The sequence below is a fragment of the Macrotis lagotis genome, chromosome 2, assembly GCF_037893015.1.
Source record: "Macrotis lagotis isolate mMagLag1 chromosome 2, bilby.v1.9.chrom.fasta, whole genome shotgun sequence".
In the NCBI taxonomy this organism is placed as follows: domain Eukaryota; kingdom Metazoa; phylum Chordata; class Mammalia; order Peramelemorphia; family Peramelidae; genus Macrotis; species Macrotis lagotis.
This window is the reverse complement of record NC_133659.1, coordinates 35,286,179-35,303,645: the sequence shown is the minus strand read 5'-3', so window position 1 is coordinate 35,303,645 and position 17,467 is coordinate 35,286,179. Positions and strand designations below refer to the sequence as shown.

Sequence of the window (17,467 nt, the reverse complement as noted above, 5' to 3'; positions counted from 1 at the left end):
CCAGTTTTCATTACATATTCCAACAAAGACAAAGTCAATAGCTACATTTATCTAGTTTAAGATATATGTTCGGCTTAGTATGCCTTAGTTATAAATCACAGGATGAAACCACATTCCCCACCCCCCCAGCACCAAATGATTGGCAAATACAATGAAAAAAAGAGCCCTTATTACTAAGTTCATTGCAAACCAATGACAATACCAACAGAATCTAGACTACCCTGCCATATCACCAGCTCCTTGGAGATTCTCCTTACAAGTCTGACTGTGCTGCTTCCACATACTTACTTTAATTTCAACTTGCTCCTCCATTTCTTTAGTTTTTATTGTAGTATATTCTTTTTCTAACCTGAGAGAAAAATAAAAGTTCTGATGTAAATTTTCTCAAAGTGATCAGAATAATTCAAATTTTAAAAAGCTACAGAAAAGGATAAACTTTGAAGAGGTTCATTGGTTATAAATAGGAATGCTGGTTTTATAAAAGAATCATTTTTAAAATCATAGACATACAGAAAGGGAAGGGATCTTAAATCTTGTACATCTCATCCCATTTTATAAAATAAAAAGCTGAGTTCTTTGTGAAATTCTGATGTGGAACTGTAAACCTCAAACAGTATGAGTTCTAACTCAGCCCAAAATGCCTTGCCACTTTCAACTAGATGTAATCTCACCCATGACAGCAGATGACCCTAAACTGGATAACATTTCTTTAATCTTGACAGACAAAATTATAATTAAAAGCAATCTTGATCTTGCTTAATTAAAGAAGTATTTCAGAAAATACACAATAAACTACAAAACAAGATGAAAAAGTTACATAAATGGGGGCAGAAAGTAATCATGGTAAAGTGCAGCTGAAAGAAATCTGCTGTGAAGATATTAAGTGAATGTAAGGCTAACTGTGCTGGATAACAGATTATAAATAATGTTCTCTCTCTTTTAAGCTCCTTTAACACTTCCTCCACTTTGGGGAATTTTTCTACATTAGTACAAATCAGAGTCTATGAAAAATGTAGAAACCTTCTCTTAACTAGACAGTAAGTTCCTAAAAATATTATGGACTCCTATCACTCATAGCACCTGGGATAGGTACTATGCATATAATATATTCTCAATATTTATAGAATGAAAATCTTGAATATCAATACTTAAAAACACATAACTTAAAAGTGACCATCATAATATAACTCATTGTTACAAAACTGCAGAGGCTAAAGATTCAAACTTACCTCAGAGCAAAAATTTCACATAATAGGGTCTATAATATCAAATGTTGGTCCTGTTTTCCAATACTACCATTAAACAGGATTATAGTATATAGATATTACTCAAAATTTAGAATAAAATTACTCTTCAAAAGTTGGTTATAAGCAAATTCCCTAAATCAATCATTACCCATCATGTAATGGAACTGTATTCTTACAAAAAAATATTTTCAAGTAAAGGAACGAGAGGGAAAATTCATAGAGAAATAAGTACTGACATTAACTGGTTTAGATACTCTTGCAGATGCTGCTTATTGCTTATTCATTATGCAGCAAATATAAACCAATTTCTCTCTTAGAGAAGAAACTGAAGGGATTTGTTCAGTTTCTTTGCCACAGGAAAATTCTTCCAAAAGAGAAGTCATGCTTCAATAAAAACATAAGCACTGGAAGTAAAGGAAGGCAGTTGTGTTTCTTGCTAAGGAGAGCAGAAAAGTTATATGGTGGGAAAACTGAAGAAAAAGAAAAGCTGAATGATTTCCTTTTTTTTTAAAAAAAAACAGGATTTCTAAACTAAAAGATAAAGAAGAATGCTGAAGATATAATTTACCTAGATTTTAATACAATTTTTAACAAAAAATTGAAGAAAAAGAAAAGCTGAATTATTTCCTTTTTTAAAAAACAGGATTTCTAAACTAAGAGATAGCGAAGAATACTAAAGATATAATTTACCTAGATTTTGACAAATTTTTTACAATTTTAACAAAATAACAATCTTTGTCAGACTGTTCTCATAGAAGACGAAGAAATTTAGAATGGACTATAATGTATTTTGATGGTTTCAAACCAGGTTCAATGACTAGATTCACAGAATAGTTATTAAAAACTCAATGTCAGAAGCCTATACCACTCTTGAAGATTTGAGTTTGGCCCATATTTTCCCACAAGCAGTATGCCAGTGGCCTTCTCCATTACATCCCAGAAACCTCTTCATCCTGGAAGGTCACTTAAACTCTGGAACTGACAGCTCAGAAATGCTCTGCCCCTGGGGCTCCACTATCTGACTGTTGTGTCCTACCAGGTGGCACTCCTCCATAATGCTCATAGTCCACCTTGCCCTATCTTCTTCTCCTTCAACTTTTCAGTTTCCTTTTATGCATTCTCTTAGCCATCAGAATGTAAGCTCCTGGAGGGCAGGGATAGTTTTGGTTTCCTTGTCTTTGCATTTGCAGCCCATTCCCATCCAGGGCCTGGTACACAATCAATTTATCAATCCATAAACACTTAATAATTGCCTATTATGTACATGGTGCTAAGCACTGAACACAAGGAAGGAGAAGGCAAACAAAGATGTACAAACAAGGTGAGGAGGAAGATGTAAAAAGACTAGAAAAGGAGGAGAGGTCCAGGAGATGACTAGTACATGAAGGTCTTCAAACCCCAAACAGAACATTCTATTGATATCAGAGGTGTAGGGAGTTGCTGAAGTTTAGTGAATAGGGCTGGGCATGGGGTGACATGATTAGACCAGTGCTTCAGGAAAATCATTTTGGTGGCTGAGTGAAGGATGGATTGAGGAGAGGGGAAGAGGTTTAAGATTCAGCAACCCTATTACAATAATCCAAGTATGAGGTAATGAGAATCTGCCAACACTAAATGGTGCTGGTGGGGCAGTGTCAGAGAAGAAAAATTCAAGAGATGCTATCAAGGTACATCAACAGGTCTTGGCAACATATTAGATGGGGTGGGGTGGGGTTGAGAGACAATGAAGAATGCAAGATAACTTCTTGATTGAGAATTTGAGTGACTGGGAGGATAATGATACCCTCTACAATAATAGGGAAGGTAGGAAGCTAGGAGGGAAGAGTTAGAGGAAAAAGATAAGTTCTATTTTGGACTTAGAAGATTAAGAAGTCTACTGGATATGTAGCGTGAGCTGTCTGAAAGGGAGTTGGAGATATAAGACTGGAGATCAGCAGAGAGACTGGGACAGGAAAGGTAAATTTGAGAATCAACAATATAGAGACAGTAACTAAATTTATGGGTACTGATGAGATCACCAGATGAAAAAGTATAAAGAGAGAAGGGGGGATAGGTATGGGACACCCTCAGATAAAGAGCACGATCTGTAGGAGAATCTAGCAAGGGAGACAGAGAAGGAATGATCAGATAGGAGGAGAACCAGAAAGGGATAACAGTGTCAAAGGCTGCAGACAGGTCAAGGGGAAAATGAGGATTGAAAAAAGGCCTCTGGATTCGATGACTAAGAGATCACTGAAGACTTTGAAGATAGGCTGGAGAAGAGAAAACACAAGGAAAGTGTGACAGTTGTCTTCAAGTATTTCAAAGCTGTCAAGTGGAACAAAAATTATACTAGTTTTCCTTGGAGAAAAGTAAATCTGGGAACAGTGGATGTAAGTTGCAATAAGAAAAAAAAAGCTTACCTCCAAATCAGAACTATCTAAGAGTAGAACAAGCATCTTCAGAAGGTAGTAGGTTTCCCTTCACTGGTCGTCTTTTAAGCAAAGGATAGACAACTTGTTGGTTATTTTAAAGAGGAGATTCTTGTTAAAGGTTCTTTGATGTATATCAAAGGTCTGTGATGCGACTACCAAATCTTTTATGTAAACTTTGGCCAGGTTAATGGAAAAAAAAAAGTATCCAAAACAAGGCAGATACTAGTTTAGTTATGCCTTGCACTCGTCACACCACAACCAAGAAGCACATTTTAAGAGACAGCTGACACCCTGGACAGGATGATGACCAGAAAGGAAAAGGGAGGTAGGGGGGCGTTCTGAAACCATGTCATTTCAAGAGAAGCTGCCACCATGGTGATGTCTGTCTCCAAGTATCTGAAGAAAGGCTGTCTATTTCTTGTTTTGTTTGTTTCTTTGTTCTCTAATGGACAGAACAAGGACCAACGGGGAGATTGTGGCTCAATATCAGGGAAATTTTCTAATAATTAAACCTTACAAAAATGGCATGTACTATCTTAAAAGTAGTTTGCTTCTTAGCACTAGAGAATTCGGAACAAGCTGGATATCAGAGTCTTTATAAAGGATATTCTAGAGGGGACTATTGCATGGAATTGGAAGAAGAACCAGGTAGCCTCTTAGATTGTTTTTTTCCCCTAAGATTGTTTTTTTCCCTAAGATCCTAATAGTCAACAAATATTTTGTCAATGAGTTTCATATGTCAATTAATTACTGTCCTATTCTTTTATTTCACATAGTTACTACAAAGTATGACTATATAGAGAAGAAATTCTCAATTTAAAAAAAAAGATTAAAAATTAAAATTGAATAAATTGGGAGGTTTACAGAGACTTATCCTTTTTCAAGGTCTTTAAAAGAGATTAAGTATTCATGTTTCTGGTACAAATTCAAATACAGTCTTGCTTAGAAAAATCAAGGGAATAGCCTAGATTTTCCCTCATATTTTAAGATAAGGGCTTGCACATAATTCAATATAAAAACCAGCTAAAAAAATCAAATTATCTTTAACTTATTGTAAAACTAAAGAGATAAGAAAAAAATCATCTATTCAGGCAGAATAAAATGTAAGAAAGACTAAAAATCCTGACTCTAGTCTAATTCTAGAACTAATTCTAGTCAATGAGTCTAATGCTAAGAGCTGGGTATATAAAAAAGATAAGAGAAAAGAAGTTCATAGTCTATATAAAAGATATATTGATATATATATAGATATATATCAGTTATATAAAAAGCTATATAAAAGATAAATTGGAAACAATCAAGAAAATACTGACACTTTTATATTTCAGCACTAAATAACATAAACTTTGTTGATAATATATCTATTCTCTAATGAAATTGAGAAAAGTAAAACAGAAACATAAAGATAACAATTAAAGTGTCCCAAATTTTTCCCACTTAAAAAAAAAAGGCAAGTGATTCATACAATACCTACTTTTTCATCTTTTTTGAATTGTATTTGACTTGATAAGATGCTTGAATTAATTTGTCTGGACCACTGTCAAACTGATGCGGAATGACCTTTTGAAAGTGCTAAGAGGCAATAAGAGTAAATCGTAAGAACTAATTAGTACTGGTTATTGCTGTTAACTGATACTGCCAAATCTGAACACATTAAAATTGGAAATTAGCCAATGGACTCACTTGTAACATTCCTTCCATGTCAAGTTGCATGAGTTCTGTTTGATTCATCTGAAGAAGGGCTAGTCCAACCCGAAATACTATTTCTAAACCCTAAAAGAGAAAAATTATATATAGTTCAAAATTGTCACACATTCTTCATTACAAAAACAAATATGACTTTTAAAAAGTGTCAAAATTTATTAGACTCCCTTTAAGTGTAATATATCAAGTATCTAATCTTGCTCTACTTTTCTCAAGGTTTTCTGGGACAGATTTTTGAAAATCAACCTTTTTGTTTACATAGCTTTATTTTTTAATAAAAGCTTTTCTAAGAAAGGTTTAGAATAGTCTATTTCCTCCTGATCCTTGCTATTGCTACATGGACTTTGATAGATCTACTGCTGAAAAATATGAACTAAAAGGCCTTCAATCAGACACTTAGAGTAGACAGCTTTTAAAACAGATATCATCATTCTTTTCTTCCTTATATTCCTTGCATTACTGTCTATCTACTTTTAGAGAAGCTCTCAAAGCAGACTTCAGTTAAATTTCAAACAGCCTAAAACAGGACCAGTGCTAGAGCCAGTAAACCCCATTCAAGCAATAAGCACTCAACTTCCTTACTAACATTTTAACTAATCATCCATTGTTGGATCTTGAAACTACATTCAATTAGGCAGTAAAAGTAAATGTTCCTCAACAGATGAATGGTCAAATCATAAGAACAAAGGGTTTCCAAAAGAAGAATTGCAAAGGTATTCACAATCACGTGAAAAAATGTTCCAAATTACTAACAGTAAGAGAAATGCAAATCAGAATAACTGGGAAGTTTTCCTTCACACCCTACACTCTGACGAAGATGACAAAAGATAAAAATAGATAATGTTGGCAGTGTTAAGGGGAAGACAACTTTGAATTGTGCAAACAGAGTGACTAAAATAACCCCACACTCTTTGACCTGCAAATTCTATTGGATCCCAGAGGTTACTGTTATACATGACAGTATTTATAGCAACATTTTTTATGAAAGCTAAGAATTGGAAACAAATTGGCTAAACAAATTACAGGACATTAATGTAATGAAATATCACTGATCTGTAAGAAATGATGTATGGAAAAAAAAAGAGAAGTCTGAACAGATCCATGTGAAGTGATGCAGTGAAGAAAGCAGACACAAGAAATCAATACACAGTAACAACTTAACAATGTATACAAAAAGAATCCCCCCACCCCACCCCCTCACACACACAAAATCAAAGGTGAATGTTGCAAAATTATAAACAAGAAGTATGACTGGAAAGAAGAGAGATGAGAAGATACTTCCACACCTTTGCAGAGGTGGAAGGTCCACAAGTGTACAGAATATATACTCTCTAGCTTTTTTAATATTCTTATCAGTTATGCTAGTTTTTTCTTTTCTTTTGGAGGGGGTAGTTTTCTTTTTTCTGATGGGGTTTTTCAAGAAGCATTACTTAATATATAATAAAAGACAGCTCTCTCTGAGATGCCAAAGAGTATGAAAACTATGGTGATGTTAATAAAATCAATAAAAAATTCTTATTTTTTAAAAAGAAAATGTTAGAAGTTAAATGTTAAGGAGTGATAGTGGAAATCTCATTCTTCTCACAATCTAATAAAAATAAAACAAAGAGCAAATAGCCAAAATTAGTAACATCTCTTAGTAGTATAGAAATGACCAAAGTGCTCCTAAAGTGTTGATTACATTTATCTCAACAGCCCCGAAGTACATTTACAGGTGATAAAAAAAGAATTATAACTTTTTTTTAGAGAGAAGGAGACTGGGAGTTAGGATTGAGATCCCAATGTAAAATACTAACTTTTTCTTTATGTCAAACTGTTCATTTTACAAAAGACTTCAAATGATTGTATACTTTGCTCTAGTATAAGAATCAGGGTGAAAAAAACATTCCAGGCAACGAGAGGGAAATAGGACTTTAATCTGGGTACTTCCTAAATACAAATGATTATGCAAATAGTACATTTCCCTTTAAAACTGGTCCAACAAAATAAGAATGAACAATTGATAATATGGTACCTAATGTATTGTGTGGCCTAGAAAGGTCCTACAAAAAACTGACTATACTATAAAAATAATTACCAGGCAAGGTGCATTATTTTCTCCACTCTGAATTCTGAACTTTGTCTCCTAGAAACCCCTTCATGTTAGAAACTTAATCCAGTCCCAGAATCCATGTTGGAAGCATCCCTCTGTCCCTATAGCCTCTCCCTCTAAAAAAACAACTCCTCTCCCAGTCACCACTAAGGAAAGTGTCCAGGCCAACCATATCCTCCTTCCTCTCCAGGCTGAAGTCTGGACTTTCTCTACCATGCTCCAGAAACCTCATTTTCATGGAAACTCGCTTAAACCCTGGAACTGATATAGTCATCACATACCCATGAAGCCCACCTACTCAATCCCCCCCCCCAAGTTATCAGTTTCCTTTCCTATGTCATGTTCCACCATTAAAATGTGAGCAACTTGAGGATAGGGATCCTTTCTTTCTTCTTGTTTAATACATTCTTGTTGACTGACTATAGTTCTCCTTAGATGAATTACTGTAATCTGTTATTGACCCTGAGTTCTCAAATGCTATGCCAGCAAAGCACAGACTTTGTAAGGTACCAACTACCAAGTGCAAAGGCTCCAAGAGCCCAATGGGAGATTGCACTTCAGCTGAGGAGAACTAACCTATTGAGATTTAGAGAAACTTAGGAGCAAAAGGATTGGAGGTTAGGTGATGGATGCTTTGTCCACAATAACCAGGGACTATCAGCTTCTAAGGGATGAAAGGCTATGATTTGCATTTCTGGGAGATGGACCCAGAATAATAAAGTCATAAATACTTAAAATATTGAAAAATATACCTTGTCATTCAGCAAGGCCATTTATACATAGAGCTATTTAAAAGTTTGAGTTAGAATAATCTATGAAGAAATATCTAAATTTAAAATCCTTAAGGGATAAGAAGGATTTACAATAGCTTACCTCAGACATAAATATGTCAAATATCCTTGTTGCCACCGGTAGTGGGAAAGTTGTAAGAAAGATGGTCAGAAACCAGGATGATGCATACATAGATGTATGGAAACTCTGAGATTGAAAATGTACAAAGAGTTCTGGTAGATGCTCCTTGAAAGGACAGAATATAAAGACAAAAAAAATAAGTCCCTTCTGTGTCATTGTTTATTAATCAATGAAAGTAAAAAGCAAAAAGTATATATCCAAACCCATAGGGAAAAATGTCAGATTAGATTTTCCCAGGTGCTACTGTTATATCTCATTTCTAATCCTTCCATCACTATCAAACCAAAATGCCAATACTCTAGCAATACACTGTGCAAATGAATATTGAAACTATATAAATCTGTAAAAGTCTAACATCAATAGAATGTGAGATTGACAAATGAAATTTAACATATGTAAAAAAAGAATGCTGTAGTTACTGATAACGGTATGGTTATGCAGGTAGCAGAATTTCCCTCTAAAATACATGTAACATCGGCAGCCATTTCCCACAAAGATACTCCTTCTGCCTACATGTTATAGATTTACAATTCTGGTTTTCTAAGTATGCCAAGGAAAAGTTCTTACAGTAAGTAGCTCTAGGAAAATTATTTTACAACTATTATACTATCTTTAATTTTTCTCATCAAGTTCTATTTTTTCATTGAATGTTTTAGTGGCATATTTATATTGTTACATATGCAAAGTCACAGGCTAAAATATTAGTGGAAAAATGAATCTTATTTCATATGTACATTAAAATAATAAAGGTAAGTAATGTATAAATTTTTGATTTGTTTTCAATTTGATTTTTTGCAAGTCAATAAAAATTGCTTTCACACTTAAGCTCATCAGTTCCTTTATGTATTAATCTCATCATTAGATGATTTCAACATTCTATCAGGGTCATCCATTAATTTAAATGTGCATGCTGAGAACAGAATGGCCACTGGCATGATAATCATTACTTCACTGTCAATGTGTTAGTACCATAAGGGCTTTCAGAGCCTGCAGTGGAAAATAAAGGCAAAGAAAGGCACGCATACAGAAATTGTGATAACTGACACAAACACCACACCCTAGAGGCAAGAGGGCTCATGGTTGTAATTATCAGTCAGTCTCACTGATGCCCTGCAATGGCCTCTGGCTTAGACCAAGCATCACCAGTTAGTTCTTCAAAGACAAGGACAGTATTTCTATTTCTCCATGTTAACATAGAGTCAACATAAAGAAAATGTCCATAATAAGATCCCATTAAAATAAAAGACTGCTACCTCTGCTTTAAAATACTTTACGGAATGTTTGTCCTTTTGTAAAAATTAGATACACATATCTATTATGTAAACACTAAACTTTTTACCTGAATCATGCATTCAAACTGGTACATGCAAAGGCCCAATTCTGCCATACTTGGCTTAAAGAGTTCACGTAGTCTATAATCTTGCATTAATTTAACAAACACACAGAAAGCTTCTTCTTCTGGCATCTATGTTAGAAAAAAGACAATGTAAAGTATCTTTGATATCCATGATGTGTGTATGTGTAGTGCTATGGAAATTTGCTGAAGTTACTAGTAAGATATTACAATTGAAATGTTCCTTAAATGATATAAAAACTATTTCAAGAAATTAACTGTCTCAGAAGAAATTACACAAGGATTAGAAATAGTCTACATTTACAAATTATTTTAAAATTTATAAAATACTTTCTCTGTGAATTAAGAAATGCAAATATCATTATCTTTGCTTTGCAAACTAGCATAATGAGGTAGCTACTGCTACTACTATTAGCTAATGGTTAAAATTTATATGGCCCTTTGAGGTATGAAGAGTGCTTTAGAAATATTATCTAATCTTATCCTCTAAGAAGTCTAGGAGGTGGGTGCTTTCATTAACCCCATTTTATAGATGAAGAAACTGAGGTAGACACAACAGAAGTGACTTGTCCAAGGTTACCAGCTACTTAAAACACTAGGTCTAGGGACTGATCCAGTGCAGCACCCAGCTGCCTAGAATTAGAAGATGGATATAATTAACTCGAAATTATTCTTCCCTAGAGCTGAAATGAATTCCTGATGGCCCCGAATTTTCTTCACACCCCATGTGAACCAACTTACCTGCATGAGAAGCAGTCCAACTATAAAAGCACTTCCCTGACAATATCCAACCTCACGATCCACTAAAGAATATGCCTGAAAAGCAAGTAGTTCAAAATACTTTAGTATAACGTTACAGAAAATCTTTGTTTCACTAGAGACCTAAAAAGAACAAAGTATGAAGCCTTTTATTAAGGAAGGGAAATTTCTTGATCATTAAAAAGATGTTATCCTACCTATTTCAAGCCCCACCAAAGATTCATAGATTTGAAATTTCATTAGACAATTCGCAGTTGCAAGTTTTCTGCTAAGAGAGGAGAGAGAGTGGTACAGACTAGGGCAATCACACAAAGCTTAGAAATAAAGTATCATTTCTATCTGATAGAGACAGGACCTAGCCAAGGACTTAAGTGAAGAGTTGGCAAGGTCAAAACAGTTTTAAAGGGATTTACATTTAGCAGTGGTCTAACTGAGATTTATTAAAAGGGAAGAAATTCTGGGCAGGGAAAGCATGAAGGAGAACACCAGAGTAGCTGGTTCATAGCTGAGCCTAACCAAAGACTGAGTTGCTGACTACTATTAATGCTGGAGGAAGAAGGCTGATGGGAGAAAAGCTACATCAACAGAGAGTCCAAGCTATAGTCATTTGTAAGTGAGATATTAGCCTGTTCTATAAGGAATTAGCTTTCTGGAATGGAGAATTAACAAATTGCATAACTTTAGAGTTGTTCCATAAGGAAAATATGTGCCTTCTTGTACAGCCTCCTTACCTCCATCAAATTACAAATGAAATAATTATTAGGCCATTAATGAACTATGAGGTGAGACATTGAGGCAAGAAGAACAATTTGTAAGATTAAGAATCAGTATTTAAAAAATACAAAACAAAAGAGAGCAGAAAATCATGCTAAAATGGGAACTAACTTCCCAAAGTCTAGGTTTTTGTGAAGGGGCCTAGGTTTCATGGTATGATAGCTATACACTTGAGCTTTGTGAAAATATTTCATTTTAAAAAGTTAATAAAGAAACCTTACCTTCATTACATTAAATAAAACCTCCTGTCCAAGACTATCTTTTTCTTTAAAGAAGTCATGTTCAGGATATGTTCTAGCAATGTCCCTTCTGATAAGTTTTTCACAGGGTGAGGTCATTTTCAGTAGCTCAGAATACTGATCCTTAATCGGCATACTTTGAGCATTGCATAAAAGTTGCCAAACAATAGCTCTGAAATGGTGAGGTATTCCTTTCCGAACAAGTTCCTAAAGTATGAAAGAAAAATAAAATAAAATAAAAATTCATTCAAATTGTCTACTTAGAAAACCAATGAAATCTGGCACTCAGAAAAAATTAAAACCTGTGATTTTCAAGCAATTTTTATTCTGCTTTAAGGGGACAGCTATGGTCCACAGACTGCCACCAATTTAGTTAATGTTGCTACAAAGAATAAACTGACGCTATAGCGGCTGTTCCAAAATTCCTTCTAAAGGTAAAATTCTAAGAAATTCTTACATTCAGGTTCTAAAAGGGGAGAGGGTCTCAAACTTTCTCGTATCAGATCTGTTTGATGACCATCTTCTGGTGCCTCTGGACTACTACTCAGAATAACATTTTTACAAGGATAAAATAACATACTTGGGGTCACTAAAAAAAACTGTGTTGAAATACAATTACCAAATATTTTAAAAAGAAGTTCAGAGACCCCAGGTTTAAGAACCTCTGTTCTAAGAGGTTTCAAAGAAGACAGCCATGGAGAACTGGTTCATGTGATAATCAACTAATTAAAGGGCATCATCCAAGCACAGATTTCACACTGAACTAATACTAGAAAAGTTACCATCACTTTTCTTCAGATCTCCTTTCTTCTCCATCTTATTCTTACCTTTTCCCTCTCTGCTTCCACCACACTCCTTATCTCTCTCCCCAAGTCCTCTTTCCATTTATCCACCTTATTGGCATAATATTGAATGGATTTTTAAGGACTAACATCAGAATAAATGTCCAAAAGTACTAGGGTCTGACACACAGGGCTGATACATGATTCCCATAAGATACATCTCTGAGTCTAGTATAGTATCAAAGATAATACCATGTTCTTTTCACAGCAAGGTGATACACAGGTAAAAGTCATGAAGTCCGGAGCTGAAATCTGACCACACACCTGCTAGGTTGATCCCCTTGAGCACAGTAACTTCTCTCAGTCTCAATTTCTTTATGTGTAAAATAGGGATAACAACAGCCCCTACCTCACCCAGTTATTATGGAGATAGAATAAGACAATGTGTTTGTATGTCACACACATAAGCATATAATTATGATTACCAACAAGTGTGATTCTGCTAGGTTCCTGGGGTGTCAGATCTCATAATTTTACAATGTTTTCACAGTAAACAACCACCAACACTGCCCTTCATCATCCCACGGCTCAACAAATGAGAATTTTTCCAGCCACATGACTAATAGACACACACTACCTACACTCCATTCTGTTCAGCAATTCAGAGTCACTATTTCCTGAGGTAAAAAAAATCTTCTCTTACTTCTTCCCCTGCATACTTAGTCCCATTCTATCCAAACCCTAGGCTCTTTCTTCATCTGCCCTTTGGAATTCCTGCTTTAGTTAAACTTCCCTTCATATTAAACTTTTTTTCATACCTTCTTTTCTTTGTTCTTATGTTAATGGAAATCCAGCTTTTAAAGTCATAATAATCATTATAATAACTATCATTACAGCTAACATTCATGTAAGATATACTATGTGCCAAGAACTTTACCAAAGTGCTTCACAATTAGGATCTCATTTGATCCTTCCTTTTTTACATATTAGGAAACTGAGGTAAGTGTTTGAGGTTAGATTTGATGGAGCCCTCTGCACAGTGGCACCTCCAGAAGGAGGTCAAGTAAGTTTTTTCCTGGTCAGCCACAACCACATCCCAGTAGAGACCACCACATAGATCGTTCCCCCTCAAAGGCTAATTCCATGGATCTTTGCCCACCAAGCCAGATCCTGGTTTCTATCATCTCTTTCCTTTGCAACCACAACCTCAAGTCCCTCATCTCTTTCTGTTCTTCCAGACTATATAACCTGCTTAACTTGAACTAAATTCAGCTCTACACAGACTCCCTGACAACCTGGCCCCTGGACCAGCATCAGCATTCTGGGTGTTCATCCTCCTAAACTGCTGAACAAAACTAATGGAAGAAGCCCCGGTCCTTGTGCTCACTAAGTACGTGAAAAGTTCCTTTCATTCAGTTTCAACTGGGTCCTCACTGCTTGTTATGGAAAAGTTTTGCTCTTTCTTGATCGATTAGAGAGTCCATTCCCTTTACCAACTATTCCAAAACTCTCCTTGATATCTACTCCCAAATGCCTTCTTTGCTACCCCAGCCCAATAGGCATCCTAATCTTATATTATGAAAACAACCATGGCCACCTTCTTCCTCTATTCTACTTGTATGTATCTACATCTTCTACACCTACATCTTCATTTACCCTTCCTTCCGTCATACTTTTCTCTTCAGAAGAGACAGTCCTTCTCCATAACCAAGACCTATTGATCCTATTCTTTCCAATATCCTCTAAGAACTTACACTCTTGATGATTTCTCATCTCTCATTTTCACTCTCCCCATCTAATGCTTTTCTTAGCTGCCTTCAAACACATTAGACTTCTCATCCTAAGGAACTTTGCCTTGATTAATTCAAGCTCTCAGCCCCCCTCTCCTCCCAGCTCCCACTTCCCAAAACCCATGCTCCTCATTCTTGCCACTCAAATGAACTTGCTCTCTAAAGTTTCCAATGACATGCTCACTGTTAATCCCTACAACTTGTCCCTCAGTCTTCATTCTCTGTGAATGCTGGGTAGCTGATACTACCTTCTCCCTCAGCTTTTAGAACACTTTGTGCCCAAGTCTCAACCTAGATGAATGCTTTTCATAGCGTCTATCTGCTGCTCCACTATAATAAGTTTCTCCCAAGGCTGTCCCATGTACTCTTCTGTTTCTACTAACTACTGGGGGGTTCAACTACTATCCTGCATTCAAAAGGCAGGTCTATGCCATGCATCTCACTCTAATACTCTTGAGCAATCTTGAATTGACAACTGTATGCTATGTTTTTCTCTACATTCTACGGGCCCCCTCAAATTCAGAATATCCAACATGGAATTTATTATCTGTATCCCCTCTCCCCACTCTCATCAGATCTGCTCCAAGCTATTAGGGTCACTGCTAAGTAGTTTACAAACTTGAAGGCACCTTTGATTCTTCTCTTTCAATCCCCATTTCCAATCTTTTGCTCAATAATACATTATCAGTTTCTTCCATCTGTATCCTAGATACAATCTAGTTCAAACCAACTGTTAAAATAATCTGACAGTTCTGAATAATGTAAAAAGTTGAATGCATTGACTATCACAAATTCCAAAAACTTTAACCAATGTAGAAAAGTCACTACTGGATCAAAGTGGATAGAAGTCAATATTTATCTTTTTACCTAGCAAGAACAGAACAAAGAGCAACACCAGTCTAAAAAATAGATGATGAAAGACTGCCTTCAATATTCTCTCCCAAAAGATAAGTGAGAATAGCCCTGCAAAGTTTGGTGCTAGATTATCCAAGCCTAAGATTATTTACATATGAAACCAGGAGAACAATAAACATTTCAATGAACTAGTACAGATCTAATTTTATTCTTATAGTTCTCAATTGTTTTTGTAGTGATAGCAGAACTTTCACACTTGAACTCAACAATTTAAAGATCAATATACCATGCAAAGAAGTAGCACTAGGATTTGAAAAAGAAATCTGGAAGAATGATTGTACATAACTAAATGAATATCAAAAATAATTTTTTCTGGAGATAATACAATTTTTTAAGAACTTAAGCTTCCCTGATACCTCAGGGAGGTTAAAAAGTCTAGAAAAGAGAACAGATTGATACTATTTTTTAAAAAGGCAACAGAAAAGATACCAATAACCAGCAACCCATATTCCAGCTTCCTACTATATATATATATTCATATGAACACATATACAGATATTACACACACACACACATACACACACACACATACACACACAGATATCAAAGTATCCTTGAGAATGTTATGTTTTCTCAGATGATTTTTCTATAGTAGATCTTATCTTTGATATCCACAAATGAAAAATTCTTGGGTAAAAAGAGAAAACATGTCTACTGAAAAAATGAATATTTAGACATGTACATCTACAGAAAGCTTCAGGTTTACCATAAATCATCAATTTAACTATATTTTTATTAATGCAGGAAGATTCCTCTTCAAACTAATAATTTTTAAAAGGGTCAGAACTGTCCCTAAGCAAAAGATCAACTCTCAGAAGTTGTCTTTGTTTTTTCCTGCAATGGACTATGAGCTCTCTGAGAATAAGAAATGTCTTTTGCCTTTTCTCTCTATTGCCAGATTTTAGTACAATATCTGACCCATAGTAGGTGCTTAATATTTGTTGCCTGAAAATGGACTAGATAACTTTTTTTTTAGTTTTTTGCAAGGCAAATGGGGTTAAGTGGCTTGCCCAAGGTCACACAGCTAGATAATTATTAAGTGTCTGAAGTCAAATTTGAACTCAGGTCCTCCCGACTCCAGGGCTAGTGCTCTATACACTGTGCCACCTAGCCGCCCCACAAGATAACTTTTTAAAGTTTTCTTCTAAACCCGTATTTCTATAACTGATCAATTAATTTGACATTTGACACCATTCCCCAAACAAAATTCTGGAAAAAGGTCACACCTACAATTTATGATTAAATTTGGCAAAGTAAACTAATCTAAATCAGTCTTATTCTCAATCTCTGTTATACAAACAAAATTCAGTAGATCTAAAAATAGCAATAGCATAGTACCACTAAAGAGTGTGGGGTCATAAGTCAGAGGACATAAGGATGAGTCCTACTTTTACTACTTACTACTTGTGTGGCCATAGACCAGTCTCCCTAGTCTCTGGTTCCTCAACTATCAAAGAAGGAGGTGGAACTAAATCCAGTCCAGTTCTTAATCTATCAGATGCCAAGTGTTCCTGACTGCTTCAAGGATAAAAGCCAACTGAAGCCCTTCATGATCTTGGTTCCAATCCATTTTTTTGCACTTCACTCATTTTCTCCTTGCCATAATCAATGGTACAGTCAAAAGTGGCCCTACTGGTTATTTGCAGAATCAAATCTCTTCACCCACACCCAAACCTCTATCTATGTAAGAGTGAGGAATGAATTTGAGCCTTACAGTTTTCTCAAAGACTCCCTTGCTTCCTTCAAAATTCAATTCAGGGAAAGCTTTGCTTTGAAACCTTTCACGATCCCCAATTATTAGTGATTGTTCCCTCTTATTATGACTTTGTATGTTCTTCCTGTACCTTGCATATGTTCTTGCTATATTTTCCCAATAAAGCATAAGTTCCCTCAGAGCAAGGATGGGTTTTTTTTTTTTTAAATCATTTCCACCAGTCACAGGACTTCCTAGGCACTTGGTTGTTGAATCAGATCTGCAAAAAATCTGTACCCTTGATAATACACTTTCTATTACACTGCTGTAGTAGTAAGACATAAATACCTTTACTTGCTTCTCTTTTTTTTTGCGTACATCTTCCCACTCGTTAACAATTCTCCCCCAAAGAATCCAAGAATCTTCTTCAAGGTGGCTGAGATTGCTAGAAGCAGATGAACTTGATACAAGAGAGGAGCCGCTGTTTCTTCTTGACCCATTTACAGATCTTAAGGACTTACTGTCCGTCTCTAACAATCTAAAACATAATAAAAATTATTTTAAAATCTAATTATATTTCAACAAGAAGGAACAATGACATCTGCCTGACAAAATTTCTCAGTACCTAGTTAGATATCAAAAGTTGATGTTATAAAAAAAGCAGAATTTCACTGTTATTTTAGGGGAGATAACTTTAACATTTTGAAATCAATACAACACCCAAAAATATTTCATTCCTATCTGTTTTTGAAACACTATCATTAAAAATTCAAACTAAAGAAAAGCTCTGCA

General features: G+C 35.3%; 1 protein-coding gene across 10 annotated transcripts in view; it reads right to left on the bottom strand.

The window, feature by feature from the left end:
- Nucleotides 1-17,467, bottom strand: part of EVI5 (ecotropic viral integration site 5) — a 195,548-nt gene that overhangs the window by 101,098 nt on the left and 76,983 nt on the right. For all 10 annotated transcript variants that reach the window (XR_012475537.1, XM_074221667.1, XM_074221673.1 and 7 more), the window contains 8 exons: nt 17,024-17,213; nt 11,478-11,702; nt 10,465-10,539; nt 9,709-9,834; nt 8,331-8,474; nt 5,345-5,434; nt 5,136-5,233; nt 289-349 (listed from right to left, as the gene is read on the bottom strand). Coding sequence is in view for 9 of the 10 variants with exons in the window: in XM_074221667.1 (XP_074077768.1) it covers nt 289-349; nt 5,136-5,233; nt 5,345-5,434; nt 8,331-8,474; nt 9,709-9,834; nt 10,465-10,539; nt 11,478-11,702; nt 17,024-17,213 (1,009 nt within the window). In the remaining variant the exon portion in view is untranslated. The remainder of the gene's footprint in view (nt 1-288; nt 350-5,135; nt 5,234-5,344; nt 5,435-8,330; nt 8,475-9,708; nt 9,835-10,464; nt 10,540-11,477; nt 11,703-17,023; nt 17,214-17,467) is intronic.